Source organism: Oncorhynchus masou, chromosome 33 (genome assembly GCF_036934945.1).
Source record: "Oncorhynchus masou masou isolate Uvic2021 chromosome 33, UVic_Omas_1.1, whole genome shotgun sequence".
In the NCBI taxonomy this organism is placed as follows: Eukaryota; Metazoa; Chordata; class Actinopteri; order Salmoniformes; family Salmonidae; genus Oncorhynchus; species Oncorhynchus masou.
The window spans coordinates 8,533,292-8,556,923 of record NC_088244.1 but is presented as its reverse complement, the minus strand read 5'-3'; the positions used below and the strand labels follow the sequence as shown (position 1 = coordinate 8,556,923).

General features: G+C 44.0%; 1 protein-coding gene across 2 annotated transcripts; it reads left to right on the top strand.

The window, feature by feature from the left end:
* The first annotated feature begins 226 nt into the window (after positions 1–226).
* Positions 227–23,353, top strand: LOC135527770 (syntenin-1-like). Of its 2 annotated transcripts, none has more exons than XM_064956323.1 (9): positions 227–405; positions 10,896–10,947; positions 12,239–12,350; positions 18,531–18,631; positions 19,576–19,740; positions 19,946–20,121; positions 20,741–20,912; positions 22,120–22,211; positions 22,321–23,353. In XM_064956323.1, exons 2-9 carry the CDS (start codon positions 10,897–10,899, stop codon positions 22,373–22,375), a joined length of 924 nt encoding a protein of 307 aa, XP_064812395.1. In that variant the 5' UTR covers positions 227–405; position 10,896; the 3' UTR covers positions 22,376–23,353. The 2 variants fall into 2 exon arrangements, with proteins under 2 accessions (XP_064812395.1, XP_064812393.1); XM_064956321.1 differs by having other exon boundaries at positions 19,573–19,740.
* The last annotated feature ends 279 nt before the right edge of the window (positions 23,354–23,632 follow it).

Below are 23,632 nucleotides of genomic sequence, written 5' to 3'. Positions count from 1 at the left end.
TGCCTTATGTATGTATGCATTATGTATGTATGCATTATGTATGTCTGCATTATGTATGTATGCCTTATGTATGTATGCCTTATGTATGTATGCCTTATGTATGTATGCATTATGTATGTATGCATTATGTATGTATGCATTATGTATGTCTGCATTATGTATGTCTGCATTATGTATGTATGCCCTGAGACGGCAACAGCTGATGGGCGGTCATTGGTTGTGTCACCGCCTCTGATTGACTTGGGTTTTCTCGACCAGGACATTAGCGGTGACTCAGAATATCACTTCTCAACAGCGGTGCTTTCGTCCCAAGTACGAAGCAGAAAAAGGAGTATAGTACCTAAAAGTCGGAGGTGTTTTTTCTCTCCCCCCCCCCTGAGATATTCACCATCAAAAACTTTTAAGGTGAGTTTACATATGTCCAACAACATTTCCCGTTAGCTAGCGTAGCTCTCCCGGTTAGCTAAATATTGTTAGCTTGCTAGCAAATGTATCGAAACAAAGGTGGTGATTGAACATCAGTGAGTAAAGTTATTCACCAGCGACGTGTTAGCCGAGATTGGAGGAATAAAGAAAAGAGTAACATCTTGTCTTGATACATTTAGCTAACTAGGTAACCTGTTAACCTAGGTATCTCATCGTTTAGCCACAACTTCTTGTTAGTTAGCTGATGAGAATCTGTAGCTAGTTTAGCTAGCATATATATATTTATAGCTAACTAGCCAAGTTAGCTATAGGGAGATGCACTGTGCCTTCCATGTGGTTGGTTGTCTTTTATCATATGGTGTCACAGTGAGGCTATTAGCCTGGCCAGGTAAGTACAGTTAACTGGCTAGCAAACTACATATTCAGCTACATACCTAACTAATGTTGAAACTATATTTCTTTACAAATGTTAATTAAATCTCAATGTTTTTGAAACCTCTGACTCATGACATCATGTGTATTCTTGACTCATGCTACAAAAATGTCTTGTCACACAAGAGAGATGTGTAAGTTACTGTAGAGCACCCCCCCCAAACAATTAGCCAGCTTAGACCGTCTTAGCAAAATGTGTGATGTCTTATTAAGTATGAGCTGTATGGAACGTTTTAATTGTATTTTTATTGACTATTTAACTAGACATCTAGGTTAATGTTTTGGGAGAATATCAACCTTTCTGATTTAGAAGCGTATAGTGACCTAGGTCAATCTAGTCACTGATCAGCTCAGACAGCACTGAAACAGATGAATGAATATGGATGTCAATGCTTTAGTTCAGTGTAGTTTCGTCCTGCGAAATAGCCATTTTTAAACTACCATTTTATATAACATATAAAAATAAGTCACTTTTAATGTTGCAAATGGGTAGCCATCTGTAAAATAAATTAAAAGTCAAAATTGTTACTATAAATGGTCATTTTAAATGGCCTAGTTGAGGGATGAAGCTAACTTCAGTACTGTAGGACTACACAGAAGAACATTCTGAATGGGATAGCTAGGCATATTTCTGATCACAACCTGGTATACACTGGTTGAAAACAAAGAGGAAGGTGAGTGGACATAAAACATGTCATTAGTTATAATAGTGGACCTTGTGATCATTGTCATAGTACCCCCCCCCTTCTCTGGCCAGTGGTGGTGGTTGGAGTGGGGGGCACATTTCAAGGCACTTCCCATGTTTTCATTTGGTGTTCAGAGACATAATGGAGTGTGTCTCTCTCTCTGGTCTGTGAATTGGATGTGTAGTTTACAGTAGTCTTGCCTTTAGTAATGTGATTGTTGGGCATGTTTAGCTTGGCTCAGTCATCATGCTAAATGTTCACACGATGTGCTTATTTTTTATCACTTGTTTTTAAAACTTTGTAGTAGTGTCAACCACCTGTTAGTAGGGTTATGTCTTTTCACAATTGTCTGTTGTCCGTTGTCTTGTATGTTGTTCTTGTAGAGGAACAAGGATTTGGCTATTTTCATGGTGTGTGATTTGACAGTGTTACACGTGTAGGAGTGAGTATCATTTGCATCAATGTTGTGGGATAGGGTGTATACACGTGTAGGAGTGTTTTTTTCTTTTCTTTTTTCTCTCTCTAAGCTTGCTGTGTGTTGTATTTTTTTTTTTTCATTTTGTTGTGTGTGTGTGGGAGAGAACTTGGACATTGACACTGACTGTGGTCGACATGGTAGCAGTGTATCTTTGACTACCTCTAAGTTCCTGTTTCCTGTTCATGGCTTATCTTGTGATTTATTCACAAAGTGGGATGCCACAGTGTATAATATATAAAAAGGAACAGCATGTGACATGAACATCTCTCTCTCTTGTACTTTTCCTTTTCAACACCATTCTCAACAACACACTGGAGACACCAACTTATAAACAAACCGTCATTCACAGTGATTCTGATGTCGTACCGGAAATGCGACCAGACCAGTTCATGTCTTCTCTTCTTCCTGGAATGACCCGTATGGCTCAGGTGACATCTTAACGAATGTACGCATAGGCCTACGGAAACAATTTGATCAGAAGGACACCATAGCCAAAGGCCTGGTCCTTAAAGGCAATGCTTGTATGTTTGAGTAGTTGAGGAGGATGATGATGATTAGTCATTCATAAGTGACTGGGCTCTTACTCCTCGGCATGGTAGGTGTCTACTGTAGACTCTGGGACAGTTTCACCTGCCACACCCTATAGTACAGCTGATCTCTATTTACTCTACTGGAAGTGTGTATTCTGTCATGTGATGCACTCTCTCCTTCCCTCCCTCTCTCTCATTTTCTCTCTCTCTCATTCTCTCTCTCTCTCTCTCTCTCTCTCTCTCTCTCATATTCCCTCTCTCTCTCTCTCTCATATTCCCTCTCTCTCTCTCTCTCTCATATTCCCTCTCTCTCTCTCTCTCTCTCATATTCCCTCGCTCTCTCTCTCTCTCTCATATTCCCTCGCTCTCTCTCTCTCTCTCTCTCATATTCCCTCGCTCTCTCTCTCTCTCTCTCTCATATTCCCTCGCTCTCTCTCTCTCTCTCTCTCTCATATTCCCTCGCTCTCTCTCTCTCTCTCTCTCTCTCATATTCCCTCGCTCTCTCTCTCATTCGCTCTCTCTCTCATTCGCTCGCTCTCTCATTCCCTCGCTCTCTCATTCCCTCGCTCTCTCATTCCCTCGCTCTCTCGTTCTCTCTCTCTCTCATTCCCTCGCTCTCTCTCTCTCTCTCTCTCTCTCTCTCTCTCTCTCTCTCTCTCATTCCCCCTCTCTCTCTCATTCCCCCTCTCTCTCTCTCATTCCCTCTCTCTCTCATATTCCCTCTCTCTCTCTCTCTCTCTCCCTCTCTCTCATATTCCCCCTCTCTCTCTCTCTCTCTCATATTCCCCCTCTCTCTCTCTCTCTCTCATATCCTCTCTCTCTCTCTCTCTCTCATATCCCCTCTCTCTCTCTCTCTCTCTCTCTCTCTCTCTCTCTCTCTCATATCCCCCTCTCTCTCTCTCTCTCTCTCTCTCTCTCTCTCATATCCCCTCTCTCTCTCTCTCTCTCTCTCTCTCTCATATTCCCTCGCTCTCTCATTCTCTCTCTCTCATTCTCTCTCTCTCACTCTCTCTCATTCCCTCTCTCTCTCATTCTCTCTCTCTCTCATTCCCTCGCTCTCTCTCTCTCTCTCTCTCATTCCCCCTCTCTCTCTCTCATTCCCCCTCTCTCTCTCATTCCCCCTCTCTCTCTCATTCCCCCTCTCTCTCTCTCATTCCCCCTCTCTCTCTCTCATTCCCCCTCTCTCTCTCATTCCCCCTCTCTCTCTCTCATTCCCCCTCTCTCTCTCTCATTTCCCCTCTCTCTCTCTCATTCCCCCTCTCTCTCTCTCATTCCCCCTCTCTCTCTCTCATTCCCCCTCTCTCTCTCTCATTCCCCCTCTCTCTCTCTCCCATTCCCTCCTTCTCATTCTGTCTCTCTCTTTCTGTCTCTCTCTTTCTAGTGGGTGTAAGTGAGCTTTTAGTTTCTTGTTAACTCTGGCTGTTGGCCTATCTCTTCCAGTAAAAGGGAAACTGCTCTCTCATCCTGTTTGTCTCTTGCTATTCCATTAGGCCTAGATCCATTCATCTTGCTCCACCCTCAGTCCTGTGATTATGCTAGTTTTCCATGATGACTTGTGTGTATTTGTTTACCAGCTTTGAGAGAGCGAAGGCTCAGTACCAAAACGCAGACCATATCAGCCCCAGTACATACTGTACGTTGCCTTCAGAAAGTATTCACATCCCTTGTCTTATTCCACATTTTATTGTGTTACAGCCTGAATTCAAAATTGTTTAAATATACTTTTCTCTACACACAATACCCCATAATGACAAAGTTAAAACCATTTTTGCAAATTTATTGAAAATGAAATGACATAGATATCCAATTTACATAATTATTCACACCCCTGAGTCAATACTTTGTAGAAGCACTTTTGGCAGCGATTAGAGCTGTGAGTCTTTCTGGCTAAGTCTCTAAGAGCTTTCCACACCTTTGCCCATTTATTCTAAAAATAATTCTTCAAGCTCTGTCAAGTTGGTTGACCATTTTCAGGTCTTGCCGTAGATTTTCAAATCAAAACAGTAAATTGGCCACGCAGGAACATTCACTGTCTTCTTGGTAAACAACTCCGGTGTAGATTTGGCCTTGTGTTTTAGGTTATTGTCCTGCTGAAAGGTGACCTCATCTCCCAGTCTCTGGTGGAAAGTAGACTGAACCAGATTTTCCTCTTGAATTCTGCCTGTGCTTAGCTCCGTTCCATTTATTTTTTATTCTTGAAAAACTCCCCCGTCCTTAACGATGACAAACATACCCATAACATGATGCAGCCACCACTATGCTTGAAAATATGGAGAGTTGTACTCAGTAATGTGTTGTATTGGACACTTTGTATTCAGGACAAAAGGTAATTGCTTTGTAACATGTTTTGCAGTATTATTTTAGTGCCTCGTTGTAAACAGGATGTATGTTTTTTAAATATTTTTATTATGTACAGGCTTTCTTCTTTTCACTCTGTCAATTACAGTTGAAGTCGGAAGTTTACATACCCTTAGGTTGGAGTCTTTAAAACACGTTTTTTAACCACTCCACAAATGTCTTGTTAACAAACTATAGTTTTGGCAAGTCAGTTAGGACTTCTACTTTGTGCGTGACACAAGTCATTTTTCCAACAATTGTTTAGATCGATTATTTCACTTATAACTCACTATATCACAATTCCAGTGGGTCAGAAGTTGACATACACTAAGTTGACTGTGCGTTTAAACAGCTTGGGACGTTTCAGAAAATGATGTCATGGCTTTAGAAGCTTCTGATAGGCTAATTGACATAATTTGAGTCAATCGGAGGTGTACTTGTGGATATATTTTTTTATAGACCTCCACAAGTCTGGTTCGTCTTTGGAGCAATATCCAAACGCCTGAAGGTACCACGTTCATCTGTACAAACAATAGTGCGCAAGTATAAACACCATGGGAACACACAGCTCTCATACTGCTCAGGAAGGAGACGCGTTCTGTCTCCTAGAGATGAACGTACGTTGGTGCAAAAAGTGCAACTCAATCCCAGAACAACAGCAAAGGACCTTGTAAAGATGCTGGAGGAAACGGGTACAAAAGTATCTATATCCACAGTAAAACGAGTCCTATATCAACAACCTGAGAGGCCGCTCAGCAAGGAAGAAGCCACTGCTCCAAAACCGCCATAAAATAGCCAAACTACGGTTTGCAACTGCACATAGTGACAAAGATCGTACTTTTTGGAGAAATGTCCTCTGGTCTGATGAAACAAAAATAGAACTGTTTGGCCATAACGACCATTGTTATGTTTGGAGGAAAAAGGGAGAGGCTTGCAAGCCGAAGAACACCATACCAACCGTGAAGCACGGGTGGCAGCATCATGTTGTGGGGGTGCCTTGCTGCAGGAGGGACTGGTGCACTTCACAAAATAGATGGCATCAGGAGGAAGGAAACTTATGTGGATATATTGAAGCAACATCTCAAGACATCAGTCAGGAAGTGAAATCTTGGTCGGAAATGGGGTTTTCAAAATGGACAATGACCCCAAGCATACTTACAAAGTTGTGGCAAAATGGCTTAAGGACAACAAAGTCATGGTATTGGAGTGGCCATCACAAAGCGCTGACCTGAATCCTATAGAAAATGTGTGTACAGAATGAGCAAGGATCCTACAAACCTGACTCAGCTACACCAACTCTGTCAGGAGGAATGGGCCAAAATTCACCCAAATTATTGTGTGAAGCTTGTGGAAGGCTACCTGAAACGTTTGACCCAAGGTAAGCAATTTAAAGGCAATGCTACCAAATACTAATTGAGTGTATGTAAACTTCTGACCCACTGGGAATGTGATGAAAGACATAAAATATTAAATAAATTATTATTCTCTCCTATTATTGAAATTTCACATTCTTAAAATAAAGTGGTGAACCTAACTGACCGAAGACAGGGAATTTTATTAGGATTAAATGTCAGGAATTGTGAAACTGAGTTTAAATGTATTTGGCTAAGGTGTATGTAAACTTCTGACGTCAACTGTATGTTAGTATTGTAATTTGTGGAGTAACTACAATGTTGATGTTTTTCTATCACAGCCATTAAAATCTAACTGTTTTAAAGTCACCATTGTCCTCATGGTGAAATCCCTCACGCTGAAATTTCCTTCCTCTCCGGCAACTGAGTTGAAAAGGATGCCTGTATTTTTGTAGTGACTGGGTGTATTGATAGACCATCCAACGTGTAATGAATAACTTCATGCTCAAAGAGCTATTCAATGTCAGCTTAAAAAATATATATCCATCTACCAATAGGTGCCCTTCTTTGCGAGGCATTGGAAAACCTCCCTAGTCTTTCTGGTTGAATCTGTGTTTGAAAACCACTGCTCAGTTGAGGGACCTTACAGATAATCGTATGTGTGGGGTACAGAGGTAGTCGTTCAGAAATCACGTAAAACCCCAATATTGCACACAGTGAGTCCATGCAATCACTTGTTAAACAAAAAACACACAAAAAAAACATTTTATGTTCGCCATAACAAAGGGGCTGAATACTTATTGACTCAAGACATTTCATATATAATTGTATTGTATTTTTAGGGGGTGTGAATACTTTCTGAAGGCCTTTCTGTAGAAACCACCACAAGCTTCCTCAATAGGTTTCAGTGTTAATGGATGTAATGTACTGTCTTGTTTTTAGTTGATAGAAACTATTTTATGTTCCTTGACAAAATCTTTATGACGTCAATGTTTTCTTCTTGATAGTAGACATCCGGAGATCAAAAGCCCAGCTCCTTGAGACATGTTTTGCTGTGTTGCTGGTTCAGTGACTGGAGACAAGGCAGCAGTACAAACGGGCTGCAGGTTGAGGCTTACATAACAACATGTTTTTTAACTGATGACGTGCCCTGGGGGATTGCTGTGTGTGAACAATGACACATTCTGCCTGTTGTAATGTTTTGACTGTTACAAACTGAAATGCTCAAATCAACCTACATTGTTTTACATGTCGAGGTTCGGTAAACTTGATGATGAAAATGCTTTTAGAACATAATACAATATTCTTTTGTGCACCTAGCTCAGGATATAAAGATGTGGCCTCGGTGCCTAGCTCAGGATAGAAAGATGTGGCCTCGGTGCCTAGCTCAGGATAGAAAGATGTGGCCTCGGTGCCTAGCTCAGGATAGAAAGATGTGGCCTCTGCGCCTAGCTCAGGATAGAAAGATGTGGCCTCGGTGCCTAGCTCAGGATGGAAAGATGTGGCCTCGGCGCCTAGCTCAGGATAGAAAGATGTGGCCTCGGCGCCTAGCTCAGGATGGAAAGATGTGGCCTCGGCGCCTAGCTCAGGATGGAAAGATGTGGCCTCGGCGCCTAGCTCAGGATGGAAAGATGTGGCCTCGGCGCCTAGCTCAGGATGGAAAGATGTGGCCTCGGCGCCTAGCTCAGGATGGAAAGATGTGGCCTCGGCGCCTAGCTCAGGATGGAAAGATGTGGCCTCGGCGCCTAGTTCAGGATGGAAAGATGTGGCCTCGGCGCCTAGCTCAGGATGGAAAGATGTGGCCTCGGCGCCTAGCTCAGGATGGAAAGATGTGGCCTCGGCGCCTAGCTCAGGATGGAAAGATGTGGCCTCGGCGCCTAGCTCAGGATGGAAAGATGTGGCCTCGGCGCCTAGCTCAGGATGGAAAGATGTGGCCTCGGCGCCTAGCTCAGGATGGAAAGATGTGGCCTCGGCGCCTAGCTCAGGATGGAAAGATGTGGCCTCGGCGCCTAGCTCAGGATGGAAAGATGTGGCCTCGGCGCCTAGCTCAGGATGGAAAGATGTGGCCTCGGCGCCTAGCTCAGGATGGAAAGATGTGGCCTCGGCGCCTAGCTCAGGATGGAAAGATGTGGCCTCGGCGCCTAGCTCAGGATGGAAAGATGTGGCCTCGGCGCCTAGCTCAGGATGGAAAGATGTGGCCTCGGCGCCTAGCTCAGGATGGAAAGATGTGGCCTCGGCGCCTAGCTCAGGATGGAAAGATGTGGCCTCGGCGCCTATCTCAGGATAGAAAGACGTTTCCACACTACAGACCCGTGTTTGATCTCAGGCTGTGTCGCAGCCGGCTGCGACCAGGAGACGCAAGAGGCAGCGCACAATTTGGCCCAGCATCGTCCGGGTTTGGCCGGCCCGGATGTCCTTGTCCCATCGCGCTGTAGCGACTACTTGTGGCATGCCGGGTGCAGGCACGCTGACTTTGGTCGCCAGCTGTACAGTGTTTCCTCTGACACACTGGTGTGGCTGGCTTCCGGGTTAAGCTAGCAGTGTGTCAAGAAGCAGTGCGGCTTGGTGGGATCGTGTTTCAGAGGACGCATGGCTCTCGACCTTCGCCTCTCCCGAGTCCGTACGGGAATTGCATCGATAGGACAAGACAGTAACTACCAATTGGCTATCACAAAAAAAGGGGTAAAAAAAAATAAAAAAATAAACCACTTGCAAACGTTTTTGAGCTCATTCAGCTGTAGGCTACATTAGTGGTTTTTCACATGGGCAGGGGCATCATATCAACTGTTACTCAACATTAGCAAGCTAGCTGAATGCATGATGTCCACAATAACCGGTAGCTAGCATAGAATTACCCTGTATAGTCCAGTCAACCCACTTGCACATGTTTTTGTTCATTCAGTGAGCAAGGTTTAGCTGTGTTAAACATTACAGTAGTTTTGACATGAGCATTGGCTCGTACTGTGTTAGCATATGTTAGCTAGATAGTTAACAACATCAAGGTTAGTATGCTAACTGCATGGTAATGCTTACAATAAGTCACTTTTGAAGGCAGATCGTGTACACTAGGCATAAAACGTTATCCAATATGGTTTGCAGTGAGGGATTTCAGATGTGCCAAACCTAGGAGAAGCTAGCTAGCTGGGCTAGAAAGAGCTGGCTCGAAAAACAAGTATTCAGCCAATGCTATTTTATTTAACTTGGCAAGTCAGTTAAGAACAAATACTTATTTACAATGACGGCCTACCCCGTACAACGCTGGGACAATTGGGAGTCCCCATAGGGTGGCTGATAATCACGGCCGGTTGTGTTACAGCCTGGAATCGAATCCGGGTCTGTAGTGTCACCTCTTGCACTGAGATGCAGTGCCTTAAGACTGCTGCGTCACTCGGGAGCCTCCTCCTAGATAGCTAGGTGTCTGTTCTGAAAGAGTTCAATCCAGACATGTAGTGTTGCTAACAGTGTCCACTTTTTATTAAATCAATTGCAGGTAATTGTGAGACTTTTTATTTTTGACCTTTTATTTAACTAGGCTAGTCAGTTATGAACAAATTCTTATTTTCAATGAAGGCCTAGGAATAGTGGGAACAGAACAGCCTACTTTGGTTACCAAATGATGCTGCCAATGTCGCTAGGCTACCTAGCAAAATATCAATGGTAGCTGAGCTTGCCGTGGTTTCGGACTAGTTGGCTAGCTAGCCCACCTTGCACGGTGTTTGTGTGTGTATTTTTTTGGTCAATTTATCGTTCATACCATGTTACCTGGCTCGTCTCTTAACAGGATAGCCTTCTATAAAGGCACTTATTTTCATAATTTTGTATTGTCAAAATTTCAAACATTCTTAATGAGGCTACAAACATGCGATCTAATCTGGGCTGCTTGTCAGACGAACCATGCAAGTGATGTCATTGATGACACGTTGGCGGCACGCAGTAGTCAGATGAGGCCATTTAAAAAAAAAAAAAAGTTTTAACATTAAATGTGAACTTTCAGCATTTTTAAGGGTAGGAACATTCTTCTTTATCACATTTTTGTTATCAAAACCACCTTAACTTACTACAGTCAGTTTCTAGCCTACATTGTTTGTTCTAGAACTCGCCCAGCCTACAGTATGTGGATAAGAAGGGTATCTCTGACTTGTTTGCTTGTTAGTTAGGTCTTTTTATAGGGTGTTCTGACCACACCCACTTCTCAGCTTACATCACATCTTTGTTGCCGTTAGCTACCCTTCTCTCTCTTTTCCGTCTCACAATAATAAAAGGATGAGTGATGATGGGAAGGGGTCTGGAAGTGCAGAAATGGATCATCATGGTGGATTAGTGGTGAAAAACTTAAGCCTCAATTGAAAAACAGGAATTTCATTATGAGCTTTATGGCCTGGGAGTCCGCATGCCACGTGTGTCACTCTTTCAGAGCTGTGTACGGGCACGGGTCTATGGACAGACAGACCGCTCTGTTCTCCAACCCTCTCTCTGTGTGGTCCAGAGGCCCCCCCCCCCCCCCCTCTGATCCTGTCTTCCGCCACATTATTCTCAGCTAGTGATCTGCCATCAAACGTTAGCAGTTTATGGGTGAAATTCTCTCTCATATGTAATTGTGGTATTTACTCTTCTCATGCCAACATTGACAGTTTCCTTTGTGTTCTTCCCACAGAATGTCGCTGTATCCATCCCTCGAGGATCTTAAGGTGGACAAGGTCATGAAGGTAAGGAAAACCCAGTATCGGACAGAATACTGACCTCGTCCTGGGTGGCTAAAACCAATTGAAACATTCAAATGCAAATCGACCTTGTTCTTTGTTAAAAGAGAGGAAGAAAAATAGACAGCAGGTAGCCTGGCGGTTTAGAGCGTTTGGCCAGAAACCAAAAGGTTCCAGGTCCCGTGTTTCAAGACGATGGCGCATAGTACATAAAAGCCCTTTTACCAAATTCAGTTCTGACATTTGGAACAGTTAGCAGGATAAAGTCCAGCGACCGAAGAGACGACCCACCACATTTCTGAACAATAAAAATGCACAAATAAAAAGGTAGTAACCCCAAAATGGCTTTGTAAATAAAAGTATACCAGTGACTGAGCCTACGAGTGACGAGAGAAGGCCAGCCATCCCTGGTATACAAACTGCAGTGGTGCGTAAGTGTTTTGCAGTTTAAAAATAAATCTCAAAGTGCCATGGTAGAGAGTGTCAATTGAACTCAAACACTGAGCGGAAGCATTCATATATAAAATATCCCCATAGTCTAGTAAAGGCATAAATGTAGCTGATACTACAAGCCTCCTTCTGGCTTCAAAAGAAAAACGGGCCTTATTCCTAAAATAAAACCCCAATTTCAGCTTAAATTTTTTGGGAAGTTGTTGAATATGCAATTTAAAAGGGAGGCCGTCATCAATTAAAATTCCAAGATATTTATGAGGTTACAACCTCAATCTCCTTGCCCTGACAGGTAGTCATAGGTGAAAGGTTCAGAGGTCTATTTCTTGCTTTAGAAAACACCATTAGTTTAGTTTTGTCAGTATTGAGGATAAGCTTCAATTGACACAAGGTATGTTGAACAGTATAAAAAGCAGTTTGCAAGCTCTGGAAAGCTTTTGTAAGAGACGAGGCACAACAGTAAATAACAGTATCAGCATAAAAATGAAGTTGTTTATTTTGGACATTTTTGTCTAAGTCATTTATATAAATAGTGAATAAGAGAGGGCCAAATACAGAGCCTTGGGGCACACCATTCAAGACAGACAATTTAACAGACAAGCCCATCAAATTGACATAGATTTTTCAATTGTGTTATCGTCTGCACGTTTGTTTATCCCATGTGTAACTCTGTTGTTTGTGTCGCACTGCTTTGCTTTATCTTGGCCAGGTCACAGTTGTAAATGAGAACTTGTTCTCAACTGGCCTACCTGGTTGAATAAAGGTGGACAAAAAAATAAATAAATATATATATATATTTAGTTTCAGTGTGGCGACTTAATAAACATCTTTACTGTCTTTCTCCTAGGCTCAGACCCAATTTGCCCATACCACTGCTACCCCAGCCATCGCTGAGGGGACCTACCAGCCGCAGGCTGCTGTGCTGGGGATGCCATCATCAGGGGAGTCCACCGGCTTCTGTGAGTCCTGTACCACATGTTAAAGGGATACCTCTGGATTTCCACAGTGTCGTATGAACGCGTGGATACCATTTTGTTATGTTTTCCAGTCATTGCACTAAAGTCACTGAGTATCACAGTATCACAGACCATATTCTGTCGTTTCCCTTTTGGTTTGCCCTCCTCCAGACCAGGGTGTTCCTATTTACAAAAGTTCTCAAGAGTAGGATTGCTGCTCTTTGGATCAGGTCCTTCCGTGTCCATGTAATCTTATTCATTATGATCTGAAAGGAAACACTGATCCTAGAGCAGCACTTATACTCTGAGACACTTTATGAATACAGGCCCTGGTCTCTCCCTTTCTTCCTACTTTCCCTTTCGTCTCTTGGTTTCCCTTTCCATCTTTGTGTCTGTTTTGGGGCTCTTCTCTGAATCAGGCTGTTGTTAGTGGTGAAAGGCCTTTTGTCTCTGTTGTGTGGTGTTGAGAGGAGATAAAGACACGCTGAGGATTAGAGGCAGTTGGGGGTATGGGGTCTTATTGAATGTTCTCTAGCTCAGCTCCTAATCTGTGGATCGGTCTCCGCTCAGTCTGTGTCCTTCATTGAGTGAGGGTGAAATGGGCAGGGAGACCACAGTGAGCAGTCTCTCAATGCAGGGATTCCAATAGAGGAAGGACTACCAGATAAAAGGGAGGTGGACAGAGCCCACACAGGGAGGGGGAAAAAGGTGGTTTTCTGCTCTTTTTCACTTGTTCCCCTCTTCCATTCTCTCTTTCTCAGTATGGGATGTGCTCTGGGCTTTGGTTTTCTCCCTGTGGAGCTAGCTAATGGTTGACATGGACACGGCTGGCCTGGTAGCAGCGCTGGGAGGGGAGTTCTCTTCCTCAGGCCTGAAAGAGACAGACAGGAAAGGTGGTGAAGGAAATGGCCCTGCATGACATCACCACTGAACCTCAGCCCAACCACAGCTCTCACTGCCGTCCGCTTCCTCATCTCCTCCAATCATGTCTTATCTCTGCATCCCCCCTCATTGCTCTCCCTTCATTCCCTCACACACCACCTCCTCTGTTCTGTTATTACACATCACCACCACCTCCTCTTCTGTTATTACACACCTCCTCCTCTTCTGTTATTACACACCTCCTCCTCTTCTGTTATTACACACCTCCTCCTCTTCTGTTATTACACACCTCCTCCTCTTCTGTTATTACATACCACCTCCTCTTCTGTTATTACATACCTCCTCCTCCTCTTCTGTTATTACATATCACCACCACCTCCTCTTCTGTTATTACATACCTCCTCCTCTGTTCTGTTATTACACATCACCACCACCTCCTCTTCTGTTATTACATACCTCCTCCTCTGTTCTGTTATTACACATCACCACCACCTCCTCTTCTGTTATTACATACCTCCTCCTCTTCTGTTATTACACACCTCCTCCTCTTCTGTTATTACACACCTCCTCCTCTTCTGTTATTACATACCTCCTCCTCCTCTTCTGTTATTACACATCACCACCTCCTCCTCTTCTGTTATTACATACCTCCTCCTCCTCTTCTGTTATTACACATCACCACCACCTCCTCTTCTGTTATTACACATCACCACCACCTCCTCTTCTGTTATTACATACCTCCTCCTCTTCTGTTATTACATACCTCCTCCTCCTCTTCTGTTATTACACATCACCACCACCTCCTCTTCTGTTATTACACACCACCTCCTCTGTTCTGTTATTATACTCCTCCTCTTCTATTATTACACACCACCTCCTCTTCTATTATTACACATCACCACCACCTCCTCTTCTGTTATTACATACCTCCTCCTCTTCTGTTATTACATACCTCCTCCTCTTCTGTTATTACACACCTCCTCCTCTTCTGTTATTACACACCTCCTCATCTTCTGTTATTACACACCTCCTCCTCTTCTGTTATTACACACCTCCTCCTCTTCTGTTATTACACACCACCTCCTCTTCTGTTATTACACACCTCCTCCTCCTCTTCTGTTATTACACATCACCACCACCTCCTCTTCTGTTATTACACACCTCCTCCTCTTCTGTTATTACACACCTCCTCCTCTTCTGTTATTACACACCTCCTCCTCTTCTGTTATTACACACCTCCTCCTCTTCTGTTATTACACACCTCCTCTTCTTCTGTTATTACACACCTCCTCCTCTTCTGTTCTGTTATTCATCTTTCATATATTTTCATTTTCTCAAAAAAAAAAAATCCTTCTCTCTTACATTTTCATAATTCTTCCTCTCGGCAAATGTCCCCATGCTGTGATCTGTAGAGGCCAGTGTTGTCGTCAGGCTCAGCCCCGGTGCTTCGTAGGGGCCAGGGGTGAGGTTAGATGAAAGAGTAAAACTAACACTGAGACATAATTTAATCCCTGGTATTGGTATTGCAGATTACACCAGGACAAGGTTAGTTCATATCCTGTATTAGCTGAGTGGTAGTTGTGTGTGTGTGTGTGTGTGTGTGAGAAGAGAGGCCAATAGTTAAATTATTAAATGAGTATGTGTGTTAACCAAACCAATGCGTAGACTGAGCAGTGCTTGGTCTTTTTATATATATTTTTCCTGTCCAATAGGAAGAGATCCTCTAATGATGTGTGTAGGCGGTGGTTAGTTGAATCCCTGACAGCAAATTCGTCTCCCATACAGCATCTGTGGACCGTGTGGGTGGATGTTCTGTGTCAATCATGTGTGTTCCTTAGTTTGAACCAAAAATAGTCCCTATAGCCTATGCCTTTTAATGTTTATTGTGGGGGTGCTGTGTGACTGTCTGGCTGATCGTGTCAATCTCCTACATGCCTTGGTATACACGTGTCCTTCAACTTTCTACCCAAACTTTATTCCTAAAAACATTATTTGTTGTTTTTCACATTTTACGATCATAAATAGTTCAAATGAATACAATTCAACATTCACATCAATATATTTGAGTTTATAATTACATAATTTACAGATGTAATAGTCCGTCTTTTCTTTTTTTAAATATTCTGTTTTGATTTGTAAAAAAAAACCACAGTGTTCATAATGCACCTTGTCTTCCAGATGTTACTGTCGACCGTAAACCTTTAGTAATGTCGACCGTAAACCTTTAGTAATGTTGACCGTAAACCTTTAGTAATGTCGACCGTAAACCTTTAGTAATGTCGACCGTAAACCTTTAGTACTGTCGACCGTAAACCTTTAGTACTGTCGACCGTAAACCTTTAGTACTGTCGACCGTAAACCTTTAGTACTGTCGACCGTAAACCTTTAGTACTGTCGACCGTAAACCTTTAGTACTGTCGACCGTAAACCTTTAGTACTGTCGACCGTAAACCTTTAGTACTGTCGACCGTAAACCTTTAGTACTGTCGACCGTAAACCTTTAGTACTGTCGACCGTAAACCTTTAGTAATGTCGACCGTAAACCTTTAGTAATGTCGACCGTAAACCTTTAGTAAAGTCGACCGTAAACCTTTAGTAAAGTCGACCGTAAACCTTTAGTAATGTCGACCGTAAACCTTTAGTAATGTCGACCGTAAACCTTTAGTAAAGTCGACCGTAAACCTTTAGTAATGTCGACCGTAAACCGTTAGCAATGTCGACCGTAAACCTTTAGTAATGTCGACCGTAAACCTTTAGTAATGTCAACCGTAAACCTTTAGCAATGTTGACCGTAAACCGTTAGCAATGTCATCCACGTCGGCCGCACACCTTTAGTAATGTCGTCCATGTGAAATATCACAGACACAGTAAAAGACAGACATGGGATTTGGAAAGTATTCAGACCAATTCCATTTTTCCACAAAAACAATTTCTTCAATCAAATAATGACAAAGCAAAAATGTATTTTTATTAAAAATAAAAAACATAAATATTTTATTTACGTAAGTATTCCGACCCTTTGCTATGAGACTCGAAATTGAGCTCAGGTGCATCCTGTTTCCATTGATCATTCTAGATGTTTCTACAACTTGATTGGGGTACACCTGTGGTAAATTCAATTGATTAGACATGATTTGGAAAGGTTGCATGTCGGAGCAAAAACCATGAGGTCGAAGGAGTTGTCCGTAGACCTCCGAGACAGGATTGTGTTGAGGCACAGAACAACAAAAAATGTCTGCAGCATTGAAGGTCCCCAAAGACAGTGGACGCCATCATTCTTAAAAGGAAGAAGTTTGGAACCACCAAGACTCCGAGAGCTGGCCGTCCTGCCAAACTGAGCAATCGGGGGAGAAGGGCCTTGGTCAGGGAGGTGACTAAGAACCCAATGGTCACTCTGAAAGAGCTCCAGAGTTCCTCTTTGGAGATGGGAGAACCTTCCAGAAGGACAACCATCTCTGCAGCACTCCACCAATCAGGCCTTTATGGTAGAGTGGCCAGACGGAAGTCACTCCTCAGTAAAAGGCACATGACAGCCCGCTTGGAGTTTGGCAAAAGGCACCTAAAGAAACAAGATTTTCTGGTCTGATGAAACCAAGATTGAACTCTTTGGCCTGAATGCCAAGCGTCACGTCTGGATGAAACCTGGCACCATCCCTACGGTGAAGCATGGTGGTGGCAGCATCATGCTGTGCAGATGTTGTTCAGCGGCAGGGAGACTGGTAGACTAGTCAGGATCCAGGTAAAGATGAATGGAGCAAAGTACAGAGATCTTTGATGAAAACCCTGCTCCAGACCGCTTAGGACCCCCGACTGGGGCAAAGGTTCACCTTCCAGCAGAAGAAACGACTCTTAAGCACAAAGCCAAGACAACGGGGAAGTGGCTTCGGGACAAGTCTCTGAATGTCCTTGAGTGGCACAGCCAGTACCTGGACTTGAACCAGATCGAACATCTCTGGAGAGACCTGAGAATAGCTGTGCAGCAACGCTCCCCATACAACCTGACAGAGCTTGAGAGGATCTGCAGAGAAGAATGTGAGCAACTCTCCAAATACAGGTGTGCCAAGCTTGTAGCATCATACCCAAGAAGACTCAAGGCTGTATTCGCTGCAAAAGGTGCTTCAACACTGAGTAACTGAACTACAGAGGACCGTGCTCTACCAACTGAGCTACAGAGGACCGTGCGTGCTCTACCAACTGAGCTACAGAGGACCGTGAACTACAGGGTCCTTAGCTTAGTGATGAGCTAAGGACCCAGGGACTAAACGCCTCCCTTTTCAACTGGATCCTGGACTTCCTGACGGGGCTTTCCCAGGTGGTAAGAGTAGGTAATAACACATCTGCCACACTGATCTTCAACACGGGGGCACCTCGGGTGCATGCTCAGTCCCCTCCTGTGCTCCCTGTTCACCCATGACTGCATGGCCAAGCACGACTCCAACACCATCATTAAGGGGCTGTAGTGGAGCAGGTTGAGAGCTTCAAGATCCTTGGTGTCCAACAAACTTTCATGGTCCAAACACACCATGACAATTGTGAAGAGGGCACAACAAAGCCTATTCCCCTTCAGGAGAAGATTTGGCATGGGTCCTCAGATCCTCAAAAAGTTATACTGCTGCACCATCGAGAGCACTGGTTTCATCACCGCCTAGTTTGGCAACTGCTCGGCCTCCGACCGCAAGGCACTACAGAGGGTAGTTCGTACGGCCCAGTACATCTCTGGGGCAAGCTTCCTGCCGTCCAGCACCTCTATACCAGGCGGTGTCAGAGGAAGGCCCCAAAAAGTTGACAGACTCCAGCCACCCAAGTCATAGACTGTTCTCTCTGCTACGACACGGCAAGCGGTACTAGTCCAAAAAGCTTCTAAACAGCTTCTATCCCCAAGCCATAAGACACCTGAACAGCTAATCAAATGACCACCTGGACTATTTGCATTGCCCCCACCCCCATTTTTGCGCTGTTGCTACTCTGTTTATTACCCATGCATAGTCACTTTACCTCTACCTACATGTACATATTACCTCGACTAACCGGTGCCCCTGCACGTTGACTCTGTACCGGTACCCCCTGTATGAAGCCTCGTTACTGTTATTGCTTTTTAATTATGATTTTTTTTTTTTACTTCGGTTTATTTTAGTAAATACTTTCTTAACACTTTATTTTTTCTTCTTAAAACTGCGTTGTTGGTTAAGGGCTTGGAAGTAAGCATTTCACTGTAAGGTCTACACCTGCTGTGTACTAGGTGCGTGCGACAAATAACATGTGATTTTTTTTATATATTAACAGTGTGTTGTTATCTCCTAGCCCTGTACCCTAACCTGGAGGAGCTGGGAGAGTACATGGGCCTAAGCCTCGACAGTGATGAGGTGCAGAGGAACATGGCCTCGGTGCCCATGGCAGACAATGTAAGTTGTGCGTGTGGAGGATTTAGGCCTACTTCTTGTTGCTGATGTATGTCAGATGGTGTCCCTATGTGTCTGTAATGTAGGATGTCAGTTGTGACCTCATTTCAGCGGTACTTCCTCCTCATTGGCTGAGTGAGGGATAAGATGCCTGAATGTCATATTATGTAAGGTCTATTTTTACTGGGTGATATTTCCTCTGTGTGATGCTCAGACGTCGGCAGAGCAGACCCCAGTGCCATCAGGCCAGCTAACACCAGTACACAACACATCCTGTAGGTCTCTGGAGAAGACCGCTCGGCCCTGGATAAAGTTCCCTCTGCTTCACAAAAACATTCTGAAGTGTATACACTGCGACTCAGACTGTAGTTAGTAAATATACATTCAAACCACAGGGTTCAACGAGAGATAGTTGAGCTTGATTTGGTTCGTCAGAGTTGTACATGAATGAGACATGGGACAGTGGTTTTGGATGAGCTCTCAGTAGTGGACTCATAGTCTCGGGACGATACCAGTATCTGTATTGTAATATTTTTTCCATGGCAAAATGAAAAAACAAAGCTAACCAAACTCTTTGGTCCTTTAAAAACCTGCTGTATGTCAAATATTGTGTTCTATAACCTGGAAAATGAATACATGTGACTCTGAATGACAACATGTTTGTTTCCAACATTAGGGTTGTGTTCTTAAAGAAGTTAAATCCGCTTTGTGTTTTGCTTCCTTGCCACGATACTAACTCGTGTTGCGATACTGGTGTCATCCCGGTCCTACGGACTCCTAGCAGGCAAGTGAAAATTCTACTGGTTAACCCGGAAATGGCACAGTCAATCTCCCACATATTGATGGAAACGTTCCATCTCCAACTGCTTATTGATGGAAACGTTCCACTACCATCTATTTTCCAATCTCCGCCCTCTTATCTTAATGTCACCTCCCTCTCTCCACAGCAAGTGGCGGTGTCCTCTGGCATGGGAATCAGTGGCATGGTGTGTCCCGTGACGGGGTCAGACGTGGGCATCAAGAGGGCAGAGATCCGTCCCGGCCTGCGTGAGATCATCCTCTGTAAGGACCAGGATAGGAAGGTCGGCCTGAGGCTAAGAGCCATCGACAATGTGAGTCATTATCATATCCCTAATCTGTAGTCTGGTCGTAAATTAGGCTATCTGTCCTCAGATTACGGTTATCTATCTGTATCTGTCCTCAAACCAGACTACAGATTACAGTTATCCATCTGTCCTCAAACCAGACTACAGATTACAGTTATCCATCTGTCCTCAAACCAGACTACAGATTACAGTTATCCATCCGTCTCCTCAGGGTGTGTTTATCCAGCTGGTTCAGGCCAACTCCCCGGCCGCCCTGGGGGGCCTGCGCTTCGGGGACCAGGTCCTCCAGATCAACGGGCAGAACTGTGCTGGCTGGAGCCTGGACAAGGCCCATAAAGCCCTGAAGGTTGCTGCGGAGACCCGCATCGAGCTCGTTGTCCGGGACAGGTAAGGAGGTGACGACCACCGTTATTTCATGCGGATACTATTTTATCTATTTAACTTTTGTTTAACAAGGCAAGTCAGTTCAAGAACAAATTCTTATTTTACAATGACATCCCTACCCCGGCCAAACCCTCTCCTACCCCGGCCAAACCCTCCCCTTACCCCGGCCAAACCCTCCCCTTACCCCGGCCAAACCCGCCCCTACCCCGGACGACGCAGGGCCGCAGTGTTTTAATTATTATTTTTATTTTTTTGTAGTGTAGTCCGGTCTGATTAGTTTGGTGTAGTTCCTTGGATTGTGTCATGAGGTGCTGATGTTCATCAATATGTCCGGCCATTAAGAGGGAATGTTTGAGTAAGTGGAGTGTAAAAATGTTCTTAGTTGCTCTGTGAACCTGACAAACACTACAGCTCTGGCTCCTCCTGCTGGTCATATCACAACACTACATGTTGTGGTGTTTTACTATGAATCAGAGGTTGTTTGTTTGCCTTTTCTCAAAATATCATACTGACCAAAGGACACAATGAAAAACAATGGAGGATTTGGACTGTACTACTACTAAGTGGTCGTCTTGAGTATTAACTACCTCATGAGCCTTTTGTGTTTGTGTTCTGACTTCAGGCCGTTCCAGCGTACTGTCACCATGCACAAAGACAGCTCAGGCCACGTTGGGTTCATCTTCAAGTCGGGCAACATCACCTCGCTGGTCAAGGATGGTTCGGCTGCTCGCAACGGCCTGCTGACGTCCCACTACATCTGTGAGATCAACGGACAGAATGTTATCGGCCTCAAGGTGAGCTTTGACTTCAAATGTCGATGGTGACTTCCCCCTGACGATGAATCAGTGTCCAAAGTTGAATGTACACTCAGTGGCCAGTTTATCAAGTCTATTACGGGGACTGACTCCAGAACAGCCTGAATTATTCAGGGCATGGATTCTTCAAGGTGTCTTAAACGTTCCACAGGGATCTTGCTCCATGCTGACGCAATGGCATCATGCATTTGCTGTAGATTGGACGGTGGCACATTCATGCTGCCAACAGCCCATTCCATCTCATCCCAAAGACTCTCTTATTGGGTTTGGTCAGCAACAACGTTCAATCGTTGCTGGATTGTTTTCCTGTCACACGTTGATACCAATCTCCACACCATTACACCACCGCCATCCGCCTGTACTGTTGACCCCAGGCAGGATGGGGCCATGGACTCACGCTGCTCACACCAAATCCTGACTCAGCATGACACAACAGGAAGGGTGATTCGTTGGACCAGGTAGTGTTTTTCCACTCCTCAGTTGTCCAGTGTTGGTGATCTCATGCCCACTGGAGACACTTCTTGTTTTAGCTGATAGGATGGAACCCGGTGTGGATATATGCTGCAACAGCCAATCCGTGACGAGGATCGACGAGTTGTGTTTGTGTGTGTGTGTGTGTTCCGGGATTTGTGGCCCGCCTGTTAGCTTGCACATTTCTTGCCATTTTCTTTCGACCTCTCTCATTATCGAGCTGTTTCCGCCCACAGGACTGCCGCTGACTGGTTTGTTTTGTCGCAACATTCTCTGTAAAACCTCGACCCCGCAAACTCAACTCTGGACCTCGAAGCCAGTTCCACTGTATATTCATTGTTCCCTTCCCTAAACAGGGACTGATTTTAGACCTGGGACACCAGGTGTGTGCAATGAATTATCAGAAAAACAAGCAGGCTCCGAACCTTATGTAAAGTCAGAGTTGAATTCCCACTGTCGTACGTGAAAAGCCCACGAGGCCGGCCGTTTCTGAGATACTGTATCCGGCGAGCCTGGCACCGACGATCATGTCACTAGTTTTGTCCATTCTAATGTTCATTCCAACACTAACTGGAGGCCTGTCTGCCTGCTTTTTACAGAAAGCCACGGCAACGTAGACTCACTGTCTGTAGAAGCGATCCAGTTTCGTGAACAGAGTGGTGTACCTAATAAACTGGCCACTCAGTATATGTTAATACTGTTTGTTGATGTGCAGGATGCTCAGATCAAGGACATCCTGACCACCTCTCCTACAGCCATGACCATCACCATCATGCCCAAGTTCATCTACGAACACATGGTCAAGAGGTAAGCAGTTAGAGGAGTTTTAAGGAATAGCGTTATAAGGTCTCAGGTTGGTACAGTTGGTGGAATACTTATGATCATTTGGATTAATAGAATGTGTTTGTCTTTTTAGAATGTCCAGTGGTCTGCTGCGGTCAGCCATGGACCACTCTGTGCCAGAGGTGTGAAGGCCGGAACGTGACCACGTCTCCTACTGGACGCCTACAATCTCCAGAGTTCCCATTGGGCCCCCAAACAGCCAATAGGGTCAACTCGCTCTCTGTACTGAAAAACTTCTTGTATCACAGTCACCGCCGCCTTCTTTCATCGTAGCATAATCTAAATATACCTTCTTTTTTTTTCTCCGATGGCGCAAATATTGTTATTTGACGTAGATCTCTTTTGTCTATTTTTACATAACTCTTGTAGTCCAGTATTGTTTTCTTATAATTATGTTTGTGGCATTGCATTGAGGAGACCTTTTTTGTTTTAATGCCATGCGCACTATCATGAGTCTAGAGCTTCCTCATAAAGAGCAAGGAAATGGTTAATTGGCTCGCGACCTTTCACCTTTTGTGTCAAAATGCTGTAAAAGCCAATAATCTCCATGGTTTTTGATCATAAGCCTGTACCCCTATGCAGCTGGGACATTACGCTGGGCGGACCCACTAAGTGCACTTTCCTGTAACCATTCAAATGTTTTTTAATTGATCCAAGTCGAGTCAAAATTAACTGGGAATGGATTTGGTTGCACAAAGTAATCAAGAAACGGAAGTTATTAATATGTACGTTATCTAGGGGTTCAATCAATCATTCCCTCGACTTGTTGATTGATGTGCACGGCAAGACGGAAAACGTGACCTGGACTCCGAATCACAAAACATTTCTCACGCAAAAACTTAAGAAACACAGCATTAACATGTCCAGTAACCTTTTTGAGGAATAGTGACTTTGCTTAACTCTCTTCATATGTCTATGGTTAAGGGAATAAACAAATGTCAGTTAAGTAGAAATTTCTTCTTAAGGTTTTGTGAATCTGGGCCCTGATCGGTGAGTTTCTTTTTAATATTAGAATGTTGTTCCTTTATTGCTGTTCTTGTTTGGAAGCGTGTTTTGTATTGCATTGCACTTTTACGTCATCTTTAATAAACAATACACAGCCATCATTCTGTAAATGCTAGAATCTAAATGTTTCTATACGAATGTAAAGGGGGAAGTGGGACACCTAGTCAGTTGTACAACTGAATGCATTTAACACAACCCCTTCATAATTAATGTAAAAACAAATAATCATTTTGTTCATATTTTAAATTCTGCTATATCAGTGTCCCCTCCCCTTTGTTCACAGAAGATATATCCTTCGACAAGACAACTAAATGTGTACCCTAAGTTCAGAACACCCATTTCCTGCCTGGAGGAGGAAGTAGCTTTGGATTCTATTATTG